This window comes from Zophobas morio, unplaced genomic scaffold (assembly GCF_036711695.1).
Source record: "Zophobas morio isolate AGI-343-1 ecotype UQ-CSIRO unplaced genomic scaffold, CSIRO_AGI_Zmor_V1 ptg000031l, whole genome shotgun sequence".
Lineage (NCBI taxonomy): Eukaryota > Metazoa > Arthropoda > Insecta > Coleoptera > Tenebrionidae > Zophobas > Zophobas morio.
In genome coordinates this window covers 13045908-13067729 of record NW_026972136.1, presented here as the reverse complement: position 1 = coordinate 13067729, position 21822 = coordinate 13045908, and the positions used below count along the sequence as shown (strand labels likewise).

General features: G+C 32.4%; 2 protein-coding genes across 2 annotated transcripts; one reads left to right on the top strand and one right to left on the bottom strand.

The window, feature by feature from the left end:
- Window positions 1-1913: 1913 nt before the first annotated feature.
- On the bottom strand, window positions 1914-20793 carry LOC135139674 (SEC14-like protein 3). The gene is made up of 10 exons (XM_064069992.1): window positions 20605-20793; window positions 7858-7927; window positions 7760-7803; window positions 7583-7703; window positions 7326-7517; window positions 7105-7185; window positions 2687-2886; window positions 2477-2634; window positions 2271-2422; window positions 1914-2215 (listed from the first exon to the last, which is right to left on the bottom strand). The coding sequence occupies exons 1-10, from the start codon at window positions 20656-20658 to the stop codon at window positions 2055-2057; spliced, it is 1233 nt and encodes a 410-aa protein (XP_063926062.1). The 5' UTR covers window positions 20659-20793; the 3' UTR covers window positions 1914-2054.
- On the top strand, window positions 9102-12581 carry LOC135139499 (armadillo repeat-containing protein gudu). The gene is made up of 8 exons (XM_064069756.1): window positions 9102-9166; window positions 9301-9429; window positions 9481-9658; window positions 9708-10165; window positions 10223-10352; window positions 10660-11178; window positions 11763-12085; window positions 12186-12581. The coding sequence occupies exons 2-8, from the start codon at window positions 9317-9319 to the stop codon at window positions 12469-12471; spliced, it is 2007 nt and encodes a 668-aa protein (XP_063925826.1). The 5' UTR covers window positions 9102-9166; window positions 9301-9316; the 3' UTR covers window positions 12472-12581.
- Window positions 20794-21822: the final 1029 nt, after the last annotated feature.

Here is a 21822-nt window from a genome sequence, read left to right as displayed (position 1 = left end):
ACATTTTGTACATTTTAGATAGAATTTATTCAGCATTAGTGAGTGCATTAGTCGAAATTAAATGCCCTTCAAAATCGCAAGATTTGTCTCCCGAAGAAGCGGTTAGAAAAAAATAATCAAATTTTGTACATTGACAGACAGATAATTGAAACCAAAAAAAAAATCATGATTACTACTTTCAAGTCCAGGGACAAATCCTTATTTTTTTGTGTGGACACCCAAAGGAATTAATATAGGAAAAAAACGAAGAAATATGTAAAAAGATGGCAGATAAACTTGGCAGATTTTACTTTGGCGCATTATTGCCCGAAATAATTGATTCAAGAAGAAAGAGGAACCTGCTTTTGCGAGAGATTTTTTTAAAATAAATAACATTTGTTTCCATTTTTTTATGTACTTTAATAATTTATTAGGAGTACCTTTTTCATCACCAAGATTTGCATATTTTTATTATAAATATATTTTGAAAATGATCTCTCGGCAAATGAAAACATATACGAGCACTTTTTTCGAGTAAACAATGAAGGGAGAAGTTACTGGACGTAGGGCCTTTTTAAAACACCTCCTTTCTGGGATAAGTAGTAGATACACTTAGCTACTTACACGTGTTAAACAAAAGCTGTATTTTATATATTTTTCATTATTATTATAAATATGTTTATTAGTTTTATTAATTAACAAAGCAAAATATATGTTAACAATAATATTACAATGAATTTTTAGTAATCATCTGTATTGAATTCAGGATCCTGAGTGCAGTAAAAATATTATAGTTCCCCAGTTTTAATTCGGTTTTATGATAGTACCTCATTGCGTAAAAGTTAATTTCCTTAACAATAGATTACTTCGGCCGGTCCTGGCGGCTTGTTATAAAACTGAGTTCCTTGCCATAAATTAGAAAAATCAGCCGAGAACGCTAACAATCAGCTTATGGTAGAGCAGGCGATAAGGGTTTTACCCGAAAGTCGCTTCCGTAAATTTTAGTGGCGCTCATATCGGCAAAGTACTGAACTAACGGCTCAAAATCTGTCGAATTAATATCCATTTTTTTCAATAATTGTTAGTTTTTGTTAAAAACTCTGCTAACCAATAGCTCATTAATTTTCCTCTGATATTCCTGTTAAAATTATTCGACGTATTGCATTAATTTGTGGTATATTTTGATTTTAATAAACACATTATTATTTAAACAAATTGTACCACTAACAAACATTTAATTAAAAAGTGATGTTTTATCCACGTGCGAATTTTCAAGCGATTCTATGATGGCTATGACTCAAAAAACTTGAAAAGAAAACATACAGGGGTGCTTTTTTTACGATATTTCTCAGCCATATTTTTTTAACTGATTGAACTGGTCTCTGCGCTCTAGAATATGAAAAAAGCTGCAGTTTGATGTATGATACATCTATATTAATATCATTTTTTCATACAAAAAACCAAAAAAATGTTATACCTCGTCTAGCGTGTCCCCTTGATTTGATACGTGGGCAAAATTTTATAACCCGCGAAAAATTCAAAAATTTTACCTTGAACAAAAAAGCTATTCAAAAATACATTAATTATATGGTAGTGCCATTTAAAAAAATCAAGTTGGCCTTGCATCTCGAAAACAAATTCAGCAAAAAATTTTTTTTGACGTATCAGTTTCCTGCCTAAACTGCACTTACCTCTTTTCATTTTATATGGTCAGAACTTTGTTTCTTCCTGACAAACCACGCTACTTTGTATTGTTCATACACTAAAATTTTTTTTAATTTAGAGTTGGCTGCGATCAGCGCACGTCGGGCATGATAAACAGCGAAGCAATGGTTATTGAAAAGAAATAGGATAAGTTTAGCTACATTAATCACAGCTTACCCTAAATAAAAATTTAACGAATCATACTGTATAGCAATAGTAGTTTAAAATAGTTACAAAACTAAGTCATTTATTTTTTTAAGTACACAACAATAGCACATTTTTCCAGGCAGAATAAACAATGCATCTTAAGTAACACATTTTGAATTATTTTAACAAAAACCTACGTTACATTGACATTTCAAAACAAAATCTTATGATTCGGTACTCGTGGCTGCAACTTCTGCAACCTCATCACCAAGTATTTCGTGTTGATCTAAAATGTGTAACTTTTCCAAAGGTGGAGTAATTCCAATGTCATATTGCACTTTTTTACTTCGTAAAAGACTGTATGAATTATCAAACGTAACAGTATCTAAAACAATGAAAAATTATTATTGATTGAATTGATCAAGAACTGTTTCTCATACACGTAGCTTGTGCCTGGCACGCGATGACTCCGGCTTCGTCCACCTGGTGTGCTGCTACGCGTTTGTGATCTATAACTGGCGTAATATTTCCATCAGCGTCTTTCATTGTTATTCCGAAACGGATATCGTGTTCTTCTGTTCGAAAATCCCACCTAAAATTTCTCACATCTCAAATACTACTGTGAAACTGTGTCCGTTTGAATTACTTTAAAAAGCTTCCTTCTTCGGTAGCTACAAAGTCTAGTGATAATTTATCGCCCTTTTTAATAACCAACGTTGTGTATTGCTTTGCTGGTAAGGTATCTGAATTTTGTTCATAGTGTCGTTTATATAAGTGCCTGGGGACTTTGCCACCTTGTACTACCTTAAATTAATTGCAAGATTTAAGTACACAACACACAGATGGCGTGATATACCTTAGTTGTATAATGTGGATTTCCGTCTGCATCTTTTAAGGTTCCTCCGTAATGTTCAGGTAAATTTTCTGCTTCTATATTCTCCAATAGGACTTTTTTCCATTTTTTGGGATCGTTTTTGAAAATTTGCATTTTTCCCAAAGTGTACTCATTTAAGAATCGCTTGACGACATTGAAGGCGATAGCAAATACTGGTGGTGCTAAAATTAATAATAAAAATGTGTACAGATTTATTTCAAGTTAAAACTTCACAAAAAAATTAATCTTAAATTTATATAAAATGATGATTTTTAACAGTCAAACACATTTAACAGATACATTTCTATTTAAAAAACTTCAATACTACAACTGATTTTTTGGAGAATAGCTCAATGTTATGAATATTTTCTCGACGTTTCATGGTCCTGAGAGTACGAAAAAGTGGGTCTCCCATTTCCGTCCGTGTCAACATTTATTGTCTGCTGTCTGTTTATTCCGACAAAAATTCCCCCGCTCCTGAAGTACAAATCCAACAAATTCCGCTTGGTTGAAAAATTATAAAATCAGATTTTACGATGTTTGTTTTGTGATAACCTACATAAAGTAAAAACCAACGGCATAAATAAGACCCCCGCAGCCCCTTCGCCGTGGGGGCGCGAATTGCAAGCGATTGTGTATAGACTCATCACATTTTGGACATTTTAGATAGGATTTATTCGGCGAAATTTTGAGCTGACGTCATCAAATTTTTAGAGGGGATATTTAGGATATTTTGATTAAAAATTTATTATGCTTATTTCAACTTTAAAACATATGCAACATTTCAAAACACTCGGGTTAGTAGATTCAAAATAAAATTGCAAAATGTTTTATAATTTTGATTTTTTTCCCAAAAATCTGGACGTTTCGAGTAAAAACTCAACACGGAGTCATAAACTACATGTGTAGGACTATGTTATTTTATACAATTTGAAACCCATTTACTATGTATAATTTTGAAGTGACGTCATCACATTATTGGTGGGGATGATTAGACAAATTTTGGTCAGCGTTTTATCATGTACATTATAGTCCAAATATAAATATAAAATTTAATAAAAATCAGGACGACAGACAGACGGAAACGGGAGACCTATTTCTTGGTACTCTAGGGGTCATGACAGTTCGAAAAAACGTAAAAGTAGAGAGTCGGTCGACGGAAAGAAAGGAAGAAGACTTTGATCTTTGTCATTAAGAATACAAATTTTTAATTTCGAGAGATATTGGACACAACACAATAACAGAAATCTTACGTTGTAGTTATTCTGTTGACTCACCGCTCAACTTCAAAAATTAATTGTAAGGAAAACTTGTTACTAATTACCTTGTTTTGCAAAAATAATTATTTCAGAGCGTTAATTACAATTTTGATGTAGATCGATTTCAAAATTCTTGTACTGTATACGTACTATGGTTAAAAAAGTGGTAGAAGGTTATTTCGATATAATTTCCCTCGCCCTTGAAGTATAACCCGACAAAAAAGCGGCATAAATAATACTGCGCCGCAAAAATGCAAATTCTTGGAATTTGTGCTCCAAAGTACAGACAATGTAAAATATATTTAAAGGAGATAACTAACGGGGTAAAGTGTCCTCTCAGAATTAATAACAAGCATAACTCTAGTGCTTATGTTTATACATCGAAAAAATGTCACAGAGAAATCAGTCTGGTTTGAATGAGTTTGTTTCCTCAAAACAGAGGACTAAAATTATGAATTAACCCACAATCGAACGAAATGTTCTGAATAACACTATTAATTTATTAAGTAAAGACATGCCTATTCTCACGTTTTTGAAAAAATAAAGTAACTCGTTCTTAATCTGAACGCCTTGGCCACGAGGCCATAATCGGTTATATCTATATCCGCATTTAGCGATAAAAGGCTATTATACTGCGTTAATTTTTTTGCCACGTACACCACAAGTATAGAATTCTATTGTTGTATAACATTTAAATCATTTTGAAATATAATTTTTAAAATTACGTCATCAAATTGTTGGTGGGGATTATTAGTCAAATTTTGGTTAGCGTTTTACCATCTACATATACCTATATTCCTAATACACATACATACAAAGTTGAACAATCGGACTAGCAGTTTCGGAGACGTGGCTAATAAAAATTGATCCAGACGCTAGCAGATTACTACAGAGTAGAGACCCTAGATATACTTTGGAAAAGAGTTGTGACACGAAACGTCAAAATTAATGGTAAATTTTATTTTACTATGCTGGCTACGGATGCCTTTTTTGAGTCATGTTTTGACAGTTTGTAATTGTCATTTAGTACATAGACGTGGAAGAGAATAGTCATCGTCTGTTGTATACGAAACTGTAGAAATACAGAAGCAAATGGTTTCTCATTGTTTAAAGGCCCCGAAAACAAGATATTACTTAACAAATGGAAAGAAGAGAGATGCAATATCCATCTTGAAAAATTGGCAAAAGGGCTTACATTTGCGAGGTTGTTGTCCGAAATTGTATTTTCCATCTAATCCTTGGTCAACAGGTTCACTTCAAAAAAGAGAATTTTATATTTCAAGTGAATGCAAAATATGTGAGAACGCAACAATAAAACAATAGAAGAAGCCATTAAAACAAAAATTTGTCTGTGGAACATCAGGACATAACTATATCTTTTGAATATAAATTTTCCGTTACCTTCAAAGTGGAACCCTATGCCGTAAAATTCAGTACATACCGTTTTTACCAGGAATTTTACATGAAATTTTTACCTATTTAACAATCTAAATTCAAAATTTTAACGATTAGGAAAGAGATTATTGTTTATTTTTAGGCGAAGCAGCAATCAATCCAGGTAAAGAATACTGTCGACGTTCCTCATTACTTTTGGGAAACAACATTTTAACAAATTTAAATCAAGTCGCTACCTATGTTTTGTTCTTTATGTTAGAAGGTGTAAGCTTACGATGGAAGCAAATCGTAGGTTATCATTTTACTGGGAATTCCACACACGGAGACACATTATCTAGAATTGCAAAAGAAATTAAAATCAAAAGTTTGTACTTTTGATTTAAATTTTTGTAGTTTTTGTAAACGCAGTTCCAAAATTCAGTATTTAACCCAAATAACAAAAGTAGGAATGTTGATTTTGCTGCTAACGCTCCACCTTCATCTAAAAATGTTCAATCCAACATCATGTATTCTTCGGCAATTTAATTAATTGTTTGTGGAACATTTCTTAATTATTTCGAGTTACAGAAATTCGATGACCATGCTTCTTTTTGTATTTTTTTTTCATTGTTATTTTAATTAAAAGATGTAACAAATTTTAACTTGTAAGTTATATTTAATATAGAGGCACATGAATCTATATATTTCTACTGAGATTATTCTACATATCAGAGCAAATATTCATGATGGAAATGTGAGGACGTTGTAGAAACACTGTTTATCATAGAGTAGTAGATAGAGAACCTACTAAACATGCTTCAAATTTCTTACCACGGTGCCGTTCGTTAAATTACAAAATGTTGTTTTGACCAGCAGAAGCAAAACGATTAGATACTGACAATGTGATACACTCTCCAAATCTTAGCTGGGAACACCGATAGTACCTAAGTACAGAATGGTGTTTAAACTTAACTGCAAATTGTGATATAGGTAATCTTATAAAGTGTAAATCAGTATGATTAGGTATTCCGTATTTTTCTGTTTTACCAGCGATGCCGGTTGCAAATTGTAAGAAGTACTTAACCGCATAACACTTCTTAAATATAAGGCACTGTCAGTGTCAGTACTGTTAACAAAATTTCAAAGAAACTATTTGGAGCACTACGCCACTGCTTGAAAATGTAACTTAACCTATAAATTTCTTTTGAAGTTTTTGAAACTAAATCACTAAATTAGATAAAGACAGCAATCACTATAGCTATTTCATAACTGACCGTCATGTAATAAAGATAGAGACAGAAAATGTCCGTGTCACAACTCTTTTCCAAAGTATATCTAGGGTCTCTACTATGTATAGCTTCTTAGCTTACGCTGGGTAAGCAAAACTGAGATAAAAATGTAGAATCTAAAATTTGACGTGATAAACAGAAGAAAAATTAAATTTGAAAACAATGAAAATGAAAAAAAATTATTTACAACATTTTAACAAATAAAGTTGGAACTTTAAGCCAAATAGTTGAGCAATTATAGAGACTTTATGGAAATTATGCAGATTCATATATGGACTTCTTCAAAAGAAAAACTTAATACATAAATCTTGTAAAATTCTTCGTAAAACACTTGTCATTCTACATCTATATTTGTGTTTATTAAATTTTTTAAATCTTTTAATTACATTTTTCCATTATTCATGTTGTTAATGTTCTCTGTACATATGTTAAATACGGTCGAAAATTAAAACCGAGAACCTACAAATTGCTTCCTTACCATTTATAATAAAACAAGCCCTTAAAATCTCAGGATAATTAGCCTCATACATCCTCACCATGGAAATGACTACTTCACCCGCTGCAACAAATTTTTACTTTACAGAACAGAAATATAATTCACAATCAAAAAGTTTTTCATCCGCAAAGATATTGTGTTGTACAAAGTTCAATAATCATAACAACACGGAAAACTTTTTGATCGTATGAATCTTTCATTACCTGGTCGCCAAACATACTGTCTCAAATTGAAGCCTTCCATATCAAATATAACTACAATCTTATGACCACTCTTTTCAGCAGCAAGTTGCATATATTTTTCTAACATTTGAATAGTCATTTTTACGAAAATTTGTCTACCAAAAGCATGTAACAAGCCTACAATGTCCAAATTCCCAAAAGGTACGATTATCACTAAAATAACAACTCAAAATTTCGAAAGTTTCTACAATCACTACAAGTAACTATTGAAAACAAACCAGGTGCTCCAGTTTTGTCATAACCTGTAGTTCCACAGGGATAATAAGGGATTAAATTTTCTGGCGGCTGCCACGTTTTTAATCCTTCGTCTACTTCCCACTGCTTGCGCCATTTCAAGGACTGTGAAGACCAATTTTATTTAACCTTACGAAAATATATTAAAAATATTTAAGAACCTGTCTAAGCATCTTTTCTGCTGCCTCTACATTCCACGAACGTGCTAAAACAGAATTTTGTTAACATATAGGACCACTTGTTGAACAGTATTAATTACCTCTCAGCCAACGAAGAAGAAATTTTTCATTGTGATGTGGCTGTATGACGTCAGAAACATTGCGCTTGAACTAAAAAATAAATCTGGATCTAATAATGATGTATAGAAGTTATTCGTACACATAAAATATTTCACTATTAACTTGTTCCACAACAGGTTAGATATGCCGGGTGTCTCTTAACAGTCAACTGGTGAGTCTGGGAAAAACAGTAAAAAAATCTTTCTCACATTTTGGTGGAGTTATAACGAACCATTGTATTAATGACTACTGGTTATGATTATTGTCCTAAAAAAGGTGGATTTCAGTGGTAATCACAAATCCGAAAGCCAAAGGTATTCACAGTTTAGGTAAGCGTAGTGTTGCCAAACTTACTTTTATAAAAATACGTTTTTTTCGTAATCTACATCAGAAAGATTTTTTTTATTATTTTTTTCAGACTCTTGGGACCCCCGCACATAACGTACTGATTTTTCCATTTTCCAGACACGGTATATATACCAACTATCAAAACTGTTAGTGAACAATAAATACAAAAAAAATCACAGCTTTTTATTGCAAATGAATCACGATTTATTTAATGATTTTTTGAGTTGACATCATCAAATATTCTGGAGGGGATTGATACTCGTACATAAATTTAGTTAATGTTCTGTACTTAATTTTTAACCCTAAAAATAGGAACGAACCTTATTACATAATCCAAAAAAGACGCATAATCAGTTTCAACAGGTTTCAATATCTTCGCGCATTACATAACATTCTATGACTAAAATTTGTATTAATTAGTTTTTGGAGTCAGGATGGAGGGAGGGTATTCTATGATCAATTCGTTCAATTAGCAACTAATTAAAATAGAAGAGTGATAATAAGTCTTCACAAACAAATTGTATAAAAATTCACAATGGTAACACAACAAGACTTCGTTAAAAAAGCAACGAACTCATTCTCTGAGATAATTTCCGAATATCAAAGATATTTGGACCATTTGATCTTATGATTTGACGACGTGATGTTGTTAAACTAAATATTGTTAACATACTGATTTGTGGATAGATCTATGTCCCTGAAAGAATGGAGTTTATCATGCAATACATAAGTCTCCTGAAGATCTTCACAAAACGACATCTATTTATCACAAACTTTTGTCCACAATGTTACATTTTGATTTCCTACTTACTAAATAATGGTATTCAGGGATACTGCGTTTAGTACGAAAACCTACCGGTATTACATGATCTTAAATATTTAACTAAGTCATTAATATCAGGGTGCAACAATCAAATTTCCAAATTTTGGTAACCGTTTTGTGTAGGTGTTACTCATCTTTTGTAGGTTAGATAAAAATTAGGTAGAAACTGGGTAGAAACACTAGAAACAACATTTTCTATTGTTATCTACATGACATAACACACTTTGACATTTTCAACATAAAATCGTTTCAGAGAATAATTTTTCACAATGTCTGAAGAAGAATCACATACATCCAGTGAAGAAGAAGGTCAGACAGTTAAAGGGCCAAAAGAATTCATTGTTGAAGAACTATCCGACAGTTCCGATTCTTCAGTGGCTGAGTAAGGAAACTAATCCACTTTAACTAATATTTTGACACTCTACATTTTAAGAACCTCTTCCGAAGATGAGCAAAGAGAACGTCCAAAGCCCGAAATTCCTCCCGAGTATTGGCATATTCAGAAATTAGTGAAATACATGAAGTCTGGGAACCAAACGGCAACAGTCATATCGTTATGTTGTTTGAAGGACCACGATTTAAGCACAGAAATCAATCAAATGGCCATTCAAGTCTGTATTGCCACTTAACGCCTGAAAAAAATTACATTTGTGATTTTAGGATATAGGTGGTCTAGAAGTCCTAATAAATTTGCTTGAGACGAAAGACCTGAAATGTAAACTTGGTGCCTTGAGTGTTTTAAGCGAACTGTCTTTAAATGAACAAATTCGAAGATGCATTACAGATCTTGGTGGAATTTCACTTCTCGTACAAAACCTTACAGATCCTGCCAGAGATTTACAGATCCTTGTAGCAGAAACTATTTATAATGTAGCTCAAATAAGGAAAGCACGTAAACATGTCAGGAAATTTGACGGTATACCTAAACTCGTCGACCTGTTAGATGTTAACGAAAACTGTCTGAAAACTCCTAAAGACTTACTAACTCCAGACGAATTAGAAAACGTAAATATTGCTAAAGCGGCAGCAAAAGCTTTATGGTCGGTTTCCAGAAGTCGAAAAAATATTCAAGTTATGATGAGAAGTGGTTCTGTACCACTTTTAGCAAAACTGTTACGGTAAAAAATAAAAACTGTCAATACGTGTTTATTGGTAGGTACATCTATTAACGTTAGGTCGGTACACATGGATGTTATTGTTCCCACTGTGGGTACCATTTCGCAGTGCGCAAATGAACCATCTTACCAATTAGCAATCCAAACAGAAGGAATGGTTAAAGATATCGTCCAACATTTGGCCGCCGAAGTAAGTATGAGTGAAGTATGTCCTTCAGTATATGACAGTTTTTGCCACTTCTATTGAAACAACACTTATTGATCGTAAATTTGGCAACATTCATATTCAGACAATTTTCTAACTAAAAGCTGTTCTCAATTAAAATATTTTAAGACAATAATTCAAACAAGTTTTTGAGTTTTTTTTCTAACATACTTCCAAAGCATTGATGTGTATTTTTCAAAACAACAGGGAATAAGCCCATACTTCTTTTTATATGTTCAGAGTTAAAACAAATTTCTCGGTATGTACAGATAGTTTTTCACTTCTGCTTTAGGATCCTTCTTTAAGAAGACACTGCGCTGAAACAATTTTTAAGTGTGCTGAAGATGCTACCACTAGAAATTTGGTACGACAAGCTGGCGGACTAGATCCTCTGGTTAATATGGCGAAAGATCCGGCAACTAGAGAAAATAAACCTTTATTAGCAGCAGTTACCGGTGCTATCTGGAAAACGGCTATCAGTGCGGAAAATGTTGAAAGATATGATCAGTTAAAAACAGTGGAAGTGTTAGTAAAGCTTCTGGAGAATGCGGACGAAGATGAAACGGTTTTAAAAAATGTAGTGGGTGCTCTTTGTGAATGTTTAAAGTTTACACATAATAGAGAAGTCTTAAGACAAGTTGATGGTATCCCTTATCTAGTTAATCTTCTAAATTATACATTTCCTCCTCTTCTGGAAAACGTTCCTATGGTTCTTCGAGAATGTGCGGAAGACGAAAATTCCATGAGAATAATTGAGGAACTCGACGGAGTTAGGCTAATTTGGTCTCTTCTTAAGAATGATTCACCAAAGGTACTACCTAATAAACGTATTTTCTTTTACATCACCATATAAGTTACTGATGACAGATTCGGACCGGTTGTTGTCAAATTTTATACGTGTATTATAAATATCATGTAGAAGGTAAAACACTAACCAAAGTTTGTCTAATCATCCCCACTAATAATGTGATGACGTCGCCTCAAAACTATATATAGTCAATGGGCTTTAATTGTGTCAAATAACATAGTCCTACAAGTGTTGAGTTTTACCCGAAACGTTAAAAGTTTCGAAAAAAAATATCGAAATTATACATATAACATTTATATGTTTTAAAGTTATCATAAGCATGGTAAATTTTTAATCAAAATATATCTGTTTATTCCTTCCAAAAAAACTGATGACGTTACATTTACTTCAACATTACATATATTTACTTCAGCTTATAGGGGCCGTCATACAAAAAAAAATAAAATTGGCAACATCAAATTTTACAGTTTTTCAAAAATGTTGTATCTTTCATTGTACTTCTGATGGAATCTCGGGTGTTATTCACATTTCAATGATCTAATTTATCATCTCTCAAAATAAAATAACTAGTAACACTTTTATTGCAGGTTCAAGCAAATGCAGCCTGGTCCTTGGTCCCCTGCATAAGGTATGCAACCGATTCCGGGGAAATGGTCCGATGCTTCGTGGGGGGCTTAGAACTCATTGTAAATTTATTAAAATCCGAGAACTGCCATGTCCTTGCTTGCGTATGTGCCGCCATTGCAGAAATAGCGAAAGATATTGAAAATCTAGCCGTTATCACTGATCATGGCGTAGTTCCAATGTTGGTAAATTTAGTACACACGCAAAATGTGGAATTGCGAGAACACTTAGCATCCGCAATTGCTTATTGTTGCGCATGGGGATCTAATTGCAAAACTTTCGGACGGTGAGTGAACACTATAATTGAACCGTTATTAAAAAAAACTTTTACTTAAAATTATTTCACTTAGGCATTAATTGACTTACATTGTGCTACTTTTTTACAGATTGGGTGCAATAACTCCATTGGTAGCATACATGGCTGATTCAAATCCAAAAGTTCATAGAACCACTGCATTAGCTCTTTTTCATTTATCGAAAAATGCTTTTAATTGTATAACAATGCACGAAAGCGGAGTTGTACCGTTTTTACTTAAAGCCATTGCGACTACTGACTGGGATTTACAAGAAGCAGCAGCTGGATGCTTAGCCAATATAAGAAAATTGGCCTTGGAAGCGGAAACAGTTCACCTTATAAGGGCAAGGGACGCATCGACAGAAGAAGATGATTAGCCTATTTTCAAGATTCATCCCCTTTGCTCTTAATTACACATTATCTAAAATGCAAATTTAATATTACTTACATATTAAATTACGAAAAATTGTGTATATATATTTACAATACATTCTTTCAAAATAACACGATTTTTTCCGTTTCAACTAGGAATTAGTTGCCACAATGTAATACAATGTAAAACATGTAGTGACATTGTCGTCATGTGCTTACTTATTTTGGAATGTTATGCAGACGATATTGGTCTTGACGTCTGTAGTGTTGGCAACATGTCATAAGAAGTTTGGGCTTGATAATTGAATTTTACGAATTACAAAGTAAATAAAGATAATAACTATAAATTATTTCTGTGTTTATAGGCTGTAGTATCTGAACGGATAGGAGAAAATACCACGAAAGAAAAAACCAAAATAAACCACTTTTTTATGGAAAACCGTCAAGAACACCGGTTCATAATTATTACTAGTTGTAAATGGTACCAAATTTACAATTACAATTTCCTTCGCAGACTGAACTTTTTTGTTTTTGTTCAATAAATAAGATATTTATCATTCAGTTTTTTATACTGTTGCTACTTGTTAACATTTTTAATAATAATTTACTAAACTAGTTGTTAATCGCCCATCAACAAACGAGTTTATTACAGTATTTTTTCGTTGAGCGCAAACTCTTTTATTCTGGTGACAAAATGGGGTATTATTTATTTGTTAAATAAATGCAAAAGCTAATCGAAAACACTGCGAAGCAGTGAATAATGATAATGAATATTTAAAATTCGAACTAATATTAGTAGCGAAAAAATAGCGTTCCAACGCATGCCGGTAACGGCTCGCTTTATAAACCGGATAATTTCACTTGTAGTTATTTAAAACGGAAATATGGGTAAATATTTTTTAAACACATAATTTTTAATGGGAGATTCAAAAGTTGCGTCTCATTTTCTCTAGTAACCATTAGTTTATAAAATAAAATCTAAAAATGTTTTTTTTTCTTTTACATAAATTACCTTTTACGAGTTTTTAATGTAGTTTATCTATGCATATTATTACCACAAATACGTAACTCCGGGATCTTTTAAACTATGTTTTGTGTGGTGCCACTGACAAAACAAGTAGTAAACTAAAAAGAATAAATAAAAATATACATTTGCTTTAGTGAAGGCCAACATGTTGACCCAACCTCCTTTATTTAGACGTTTGCAATTAATTAAATATTTTCAAGTGTATCTATATAGAAATAACCGTCAATGTAGATAGTGCCTCAGTTTATTGCACAGCCCCGTAGCTACGGGGGGGCAAGAGGGGGCTGAGCCCCCCCTAGCAGTTGTGGTTGCCCCCCCTGGAAGACTTATACATTATAAATTTCAAATTAGTAATAAAATTTCAATATAATGCCGATTGCCGAAGCATATTAACTGGCCCCACCCACCCCACCTTTATTTTCGTACAGGGTATATTATTTGGCAATATCACCTTACCGTTGATGTTGACCGTATAAAAAAATGAACATGTCACATTTTATTCCATAGCCTACTATGTAGGTACTTGAGAAAAGTCAAAAATATTATATGGATTTTCTAAAAATTGAGCTTTTATTGAAATGGACAAAAAATAGACAAAAAATTCTGAGATGTAGATCTCGATGAGCTTAATCAAAAAACATAAGGTCTTGATGGCCCCAGACCAAGATTTTTCAAAAATTCGGTTCCAAAGTCGACATTTCAAAATTTCTGAAAAATTACATTTCTTTTGGCGGCTCTGGAAAAATTGTACGAATTTTCGAAAAAATAAAACCAAAAAAAAAACATTTGGAGATCGAAATCAATAAAAAGATCCCTTCTGCTAGTTTTCGAAAATGCGTGGGAAAAGTCAAATTTTTTTTATAGATTTTCAAAAATTGAGCTTTTGTTGAAATTGGCTGAAAATCTACAAAAAATTCTGAGATGTAGATCTCGACGAGTTTAGTCAAAAAACATAAGGTCTTGCTGCTATTCGGTTTCCAAGTCGAATTTTTAAAATTTCTCAAAAATTATACTCCTTTTTCTTTTGACGATTCTAGAAAAATTTCACAAATTTTCGATCAAATAAAACCAAAAACAACATCTGAAGATTGAAATAAATAAAAGAAAGACTTTTGGTAATTTTTGGAAATGCTAAGAAAAGTCAAAATTTATTTAGTTTTCAAAAATTGAGCTTTTGTTAGAGTTGACAAAAAATTCTGAAATATAGATCTCGATGAGCTTAATCGAAAAACATGTTCATGCTCCCGGAGCAAAATTTACGAAATATTGGGTTCTACCTAAAATTTCTAAAAAATCTCAAAAGTGACTTAAAAAAAAGTTATTTCTTTATGCGATTGTGGAAAAATTCGACGAAATATCAAAAAAATAAAACCAAAAATAACATCTGTAGATCGAAATCAATAAAGAGATCCCTTTTGCTAATTTTCGAAGATGCTTGGGAAAAGTCAAAAAATGTATATGGATTTTCAAAAATTGAGCTTTTGTTGAAATTAACAAAAAATCAACAAAAAATTCCGAATTGTAGATCTCGATGAGCTTAATCCAAAAACATAAGGTCTTGATGGTCCCAGACCAAGATTTTCGAAAAATTCGGTTTCAAAGTCGACATTTCAAAATTTCTCAAAAATTACATTTCTTTTGGCGGCTTTGGAAAAATTGTACAAATTTTCGAGAAAATAAAACCAAAAACAACATTTGGAGATCGAAATCGATAAAGAGATCCCTTTTGCTAATTTTCGAAAACGGTTGGGAAAAGTCATAAACATTTTATAGATTTTCAAAAATTTAGCTTTTGTTGAAGTTGACTAAAAATCCACAAAAAAATCTGAAATGTTGATCTCGACGAGCTCAATCAAAAAACACAAGGTCTAGATGGTCCCAGATCAAGATTTTCGAAACATTCGGTTTCAAAGTTCAAAAATTACATTTCGTTTGGCGATTGCTGAAAAATTGTACGACTTTTCAACCAAATAAAACCAAAAACAACATCTGGAGATCGAAATCAATAAGGGAATCCCTTTTGGTAATCTCGAAGGTGCTTAAAAAAAAGTCAAAAATTTGATACAGGTTTTCAAAAATTGCCATATTTCTTCCGTCGATTCTGGAAAAATTGTAAGAATTTTCAAAAAAATTGAATCCAAAAGGATTTTTGGAAATCGAGATGAACAAAGGAGTCTCTTTTGATAATTTTTAAAAATGCTTGGGAAAAGTCAAAAATTTTATATGGGTTTTCAAAAATTGAACTTTCGTAAAAGTTGACAAAAAATTCTGAAATATAGATTTGGACGAGCTTAAAAAAACATGACAGGTTCATGGTTCCGGATCAAAATTTTCGAAATTCTCGGTTTCGAGCTCGAATTTTCAAAATTTCTCAAAAATTACCATATTTCTTTTGGCGATTGTGGAAAAATTGTACGAATTTTCGAAAAAATAACCAAAAACAACATCTGGAGATCGAAATCAATAAAGGAATCCCTTTTGGTAATCTCGAACGTGCTTAAAAAAAAGTCAAAAATTTGATACAGGTTCTCAAAAATTGCCATATTTCTTCCGTGGATTCTGGAGAAATTGTAAGAATTTTCAAAAAAATTGAGTCCAAAACGATTTCTGGAAATCGAGATGAACAAAGGAATCTCTTTTGATAATTTTTGAAAATGCTTTGGAAAAGTCAAAAATTTTATATGGGTTTTCAAAAATTGAACTTTCGTAAAAGTTGACAAAAAATTCTGAAATATAGATTTGGACGAGCTTAAAAAACATGACAGGTTCATGGTTCCGAATCAAAATTTTCGAAATACTCGGTTTCGAGCTCGAATTTTCAAAATTTCTCAAAAATTACCATATTTCTTTTGGCGATTGTGGAAAAATTGTACGCATTTTCGAAAAAACAACCAAAAACAACATCTGGACATCGAAATCAATAAAGGAATCCCTTTTGGTAATTTCGAATGTGCTTGAAAAAAGTCAAAAATTTGATACAGGTTCTCAAAAATTGCCATTTTTCTTCTGTCGATTCTGCAAAAAATTAAGAATTTTCAAAAAAATTGAATCCAAAACGATTTTTGGAAGAAATCGAGATGAACAAAGGAATTCTTTTGGTAATTTTCGAAAATGCTTGGGAAAAGTCAAAAATTTTATATGGGTTTCCAAAAATTGAGCTTTTGTTAAAGTTGACAAAAAATTCTGAAATACACATCTCGACGAGTTTAAAAAAACATGACGAGTTCATGGTTCCGTACCAAAATTTTCGAAATATTTGGTTTCGAAGTCGGATTTTTAAAATATGTACTAAACATGCAAAAAAATAAACTCAAACAAATTGGATGTTACCTATATGGTCACTACACAAATTTTTGGATGCAGTACAGCTGTTTGTGAATCTACATTCTCTGTTTAACCAGCATTTTAACCAAGTACCGTACTAATTTTTTGGACTTCGACAGGTTTTTACGAAAATTTAGCGTGAAAAATCGACGTTTCCAATTATTTTAATGTTCTTTCAAATATAAAAACTCAGAAAAAATAAAGTAGTTATCTGAGTGTATTATTAAAATATAAATATTTACATGAAGCCCCCTCTGTCGACAAACTTGCCCCCCTTGAATAAGTTTTCTAGCTACGGGGCTGTTATTGCACAATTTTAACCACCTGGAGAACTAATAAACGAATTCGTTTAATTCGATCAGAGATTTCATTTCTTTTTAAAACGGAATTAAACTAATACCTAAATTAATTACCCTTTTTATTTTAAACGAGTTTAAACATTTCCGTCGCTTTCTGATACGTGACCAGTATCTCGTGCATATCGAGGGGGAATCCGAATTACGCACATGACCTGACAAAGATCGGAGTTGCGCCCTTTTACCGCTTGGAAAATGTCCGAATTGCTCCCTTACCGTGTTCTTAGACCCTACTAATGCAAGTAAAAAATCCATTGGAAAATCCAGTGGTGTGTGAAGTATTAAAGCAATTTGATTTTCTGTAATGAAGAAAAACACCATATTTAGAAATTATGAAAAAAAAAACCCTGGAACAAAATTTTACCTGCTTCATGAGGGATAAATCGGGATAGATGTGATATTTCCAGATACAGTTAAAAGTGCGCAATTCGGACTTTTTGAGCTCGAAAACTCAGATAGCGGGCGCAACTCGGATAGGTCAGGTCAGGATAGTCAGTTTGTATATGTCCGCTAATAAAAAAATATTCCATACTAAAACATGTATATGAAGTACCCGAAGTTGGTAATTACTAATTATATTACAAATAAAAAGTAATTGACTCACTTCGATCAAATTACAGTTCCGGACGCTATATTATGGAAGAGATACAGAATTTTATTACGTTCATTTTTAGACACTGAATTGCCTATGCAAGAAAAGAGAGTGCTCATAGGCACCGTTAGAAAGTAAGTCCTCATTGTTCATTTTAATTAGTATGTAGTACATAGTAACATGATCATTTACAAGTAACACAATTAGCGTCCAACACTCTTTGTCCCGAACGTTTGATTACACGTTATACAACTAAAATTTTCTTTGATGCATCTCTTCTGTCCTGTCACGAAAATCAATAGCTAAGAAAAACTAGAATATTTATTATGGAGTGTTAAAACTTATTTTTGTATTTAGAATTAATGAGAACTTTAACGTCATAAATCTATGTTTATTAAACGATTATCTTGAATTTAACCGTTTCGTTGTCATTTGACCAGTCATTGACCAAGCATATTTCACAATAACATAACAAATCGGCCAACTTTACATTAATCCGTTATACAAACATTCGCTGGACCGTGTGATAAGACTTGTTGTTTTTTCCCGATGTTTTTTTTTCACTTCCCAGATATAAGTAAGAAGTATCATGTTTCCATATTCATGTCAATTTATTATATAAGACAGATATTCTCCTAAACTGCCGAGACCAACTGTTGTCAAATTGTAGAGGTATGTAGGAATGACAAAATTTTACATGGTAAATGCTATTAAATTTTATAAAATATATAAAATACTGCTGTACTTGTGGCTTATGAATCCGTCTTGAATTTTTACCTTCGCATCGAGATTTTTCACAAGACAAATCAAAATTTTTAATAACAACATTTTATTATTATTAGTATTCTTATTATGTCAGTTAATTAACATATTTAAACCCAATTACAGACCAAAAAAAAACTGATAATATAGACAACAGCAAATGATTTGTTTTTACCTATTTAAGCTACTAAATTAATATTATCGGCAAATCCAAGGTAGGATAATTTATAGTTATTATGTTATTAAAATATTTAGTGCGTGAAGGTAAGTTTAAAACCTACCGGTGTTGCAAGGGAACAATTATTTTTTTTGTTGTTGGTCTCCTTAGTGATGCATCGCTATGGAAAATGCGATTTGTTTTGTAAACAAACCTGAATGACTTGAATGCTTAAAAAAATACACAGTTGTGAAAATCAAATTCCGGCAAATGTATTAGAAAAAGCCAAATTTTTACGAGAAAAACTGTTACCTTTGAAACCTGTGAATATTTACGAAAAGGTATATTCAAGTTTTTGTCAATAGCAACAAAGACCACCGTTTTTCCTTACATTTCTATACATATTTAATCTAAAAGGTGGGGTTTTATGTAGCCGCTGACATTGTCAACTGTATCACATGTGGTCTCTATTTAAACTCATATTTCTTTTCCAGATGTTCCGTAGTGGGGGTTTTTCTAGACTACACATTGCGACTTCCGCTTCCGGGCTTTTCTTTAGCGAACGCCGCCCGGCCGCCGTCACCGACGATGAGTCACCATCATCGCCGTGCATACTAGACAGCCCTCGAGAAAACCCACAGGCGTCGTACCGGGGCGGCGTATGGGTTTATTTCGTAATGTGAATTTCATTTTCACATAAATGAGAAGTGAGCTTTCCAGTGTTTCTTATTCATGCTAAATTTTATCAGCAGTTGATGGTGGTTCTGTTATTGTTTTGTATTAATTTGACTGAATAAACAATTAATATTATCGCTATTGGTAGCGTGTTTTAAGAACACGTCGTTCATGGTAACGTGTTTTAATAGTATATTATGATATTAGTTTATAATGCAAAGGATTATGGCATGAATGAAAGTTTAGCGCATGAGCGCAACGAATGTGCTAATTTCATGAATGCTATAATCCCGCATTATAATATTACGAGATAATTTCGTTAAAGCATCCAATTATGTAATATGATGAGCTATTTTTTTCTGAAGTTTTCATAATTTGTTGATGCCGTATTAACTTATTAAAAATTATACCCAGAAACCTTATTATGCATGTAGCTTCTCAGATCTATTTGGCAATAACTTAAATGAAAAGCAGAAAACAGATAATAATCAAGATTTGTTTAAATTATGACTAACAACAAACAATGGGGGATAGATAAGATAAGAGAGTGGATGAGAAAGGAACTATTAAACTGTTTCTTCTACCACGTGACCGTTGTGTTTATTATTATATTATTTAGATAAGTATACGTTACATGTAACAACATTGCTTTTAAATTAGTAGAAATCGGTTTTAAAGCCGCCGTTATCAAAGTACGTCCAATAATCAAGGTTTGTGTAATATTGTGTAGTGGAACTGTTATCCTTAAGATTAAGACTTAGTTACATACAAATCCAGGTGTGACAGAGTTCGCCAAAATGATTTTTCTATATTTATTTTAATAACGTAACAATCACTCTTCTGAATAGTTGTAGCAAAATTGTATGTAGGTACTTAACTATTGTCAGATGTGAAAGCTGTTAATAACAGTCGTGGAGGAATAGGTGTACCACTTCCCTACTGAAAACGGTTCAGTTCGACAGCCTGACTTCTCTTTAAATTAAATTAAACAAAACTATCTCTATTACATTTTCATCAAAATATGACCAAGATTTAAACAATGCGGATACAGTTATCTCATATACAATACAAAAGACAGTGATCAAATAAAAATAAAACTAATAACGCAACAAAAATATCGTAATAACTGGAAATCTGCATGGACAGAAAACGACAAAACTAAAATATACTTTTTTATTTCCTACTTACCTACATTGAAAAAGTAAAAGTGCTTTAGAAAATAAATTAATGTTAATAAATTATTACCTTCATCAGCGTGAATCTTTGATGATCATCTAACGAAAGACCGTTCGAAGCCATTTCGAGTCAAAAAGGTACACAATTCGAGAACTATAAACCGCGGACCATTGACAAGACCATCAAAATGAATAACAAATCACAACACTCTGCTGCGTGTATTTTTTTTCATGAACGTACCTCCTTTTCGCTCATTGTTGGGAGCACAGGTTGGGAGAAAGAATAGAGAGGGGATAGCTAAAATGTGCCGCTATTAGGCAATCATATATACATAGACGGATCAAAAATTTCACTAGCTCACTGTGTTGAAAAGAATTAAAACACGAAAATTGATTATTCAAGTGTATTTGTAGTTATACATACTATTCACAAATTATTACATAAACCATGGTGAAAATAAGACGTGATAAGAACGTACCTTTCATGACCGACAGCATTATTGGTTGCCTATTATTCATTATTCAAGTTGCCAAGCTTAAGTGTTTACTTATTTTTATTTTATCTGTTTATACATATTGTAGTTGTACGTTACATTTCACGTTCTTGACATAAAAATCAAACCTGCTTTATTCCTACGTTTCTTGAGAAAACACCACTCTGTATTAATACCGCCCGTGAAGCGTAGAACACAGGGTTGAATCCATGGAGGTAGAATACGAGAAGGGAAGGGAGAAGTTTGAAAAAGGGACTGGTATAGTTTAGCCCACAATACTCTGATAATGGAATTGTCACGGGTACTCAACTCAAGTACGGATTTGTTAGACCATGGTACAAAACTGTCAAGCTGCAGATGAGTTGCTTATTCTCGTGGGGTGCTTTGTAGTGGCTAATTTGAGTGCACAAAAATATTAGTTATGTATTATACAAGTGACAAAAATAAGCCAGTATAGGTGAGTGAGTATGTATGACACGAGCACATAGTGCGAGTGTTATACTGACTCACGAGCTTATAATGGCATTTTTGTCACGTGTATAATATTAAATTTTCTCTTATACCTGCTTATATTCTTTAATTTCCTTCATAAAATGTAAATATATTCGGAATCAAAATATGCAGTTGGCGGCAGTTACTATAACAGAACTGTAAATAAACAATTGTGGAATTTAAAAAAACTGTCATCAAGTTTTATCAAAGAAAAAATAATGGAAATTCCAGTAGAAATCCGTAAAAAGGCATTAAGTGTGGTGCAGAATTTGCTTCCTGATACTTCCAAAGAGCTATACGAT

Bases quoted from the DNA above. Each gene is read 5' to 3' on its own strand.
- LOC135139674 (XM_064069992.1), bottom strand. From the start codon at position 20,658: ATGGCTTCGAACGGTCTTTCGTTAGATGATCATCAAAGATTCACGCTG. The intron at 7,704-7,759 runs GTTCTTAAATAT...TGGTCTTCACAG, and splicing joins CAGAAAAGATGCTTAGACAG to TCCTTGAAATGGCGCAAGCA. The intron at 2,423-2,476 runs GTAATTCAAACG...GAGAAATTTTAG, and splicing joins GAAGAAGGAAGCTTTTTAAA to GTGGGATTTTCGAACAGAAG.
- LOC135139499 (XM_064069756.1), top strand. From the start codon at position 9,317: ATGTCTGAAGAAGAATCACATACATCCAGTGAAGAAGAAGGTCAGACA. The intron at 10,166-10,222 runs GTAAAAAATAAA...TATTAACGTTAG, and splicing joins CTTTTAGCAAAACTGTTACG to GTCGGTACACATGGATGTTA. The intron at 11,179-11,762 runs GTACTACCTAAT...CTTTTATTGCAG, and splicing joins TTAAGAATGATTCACCAAAG to GTTCAAGCAAATGCAGCCTG.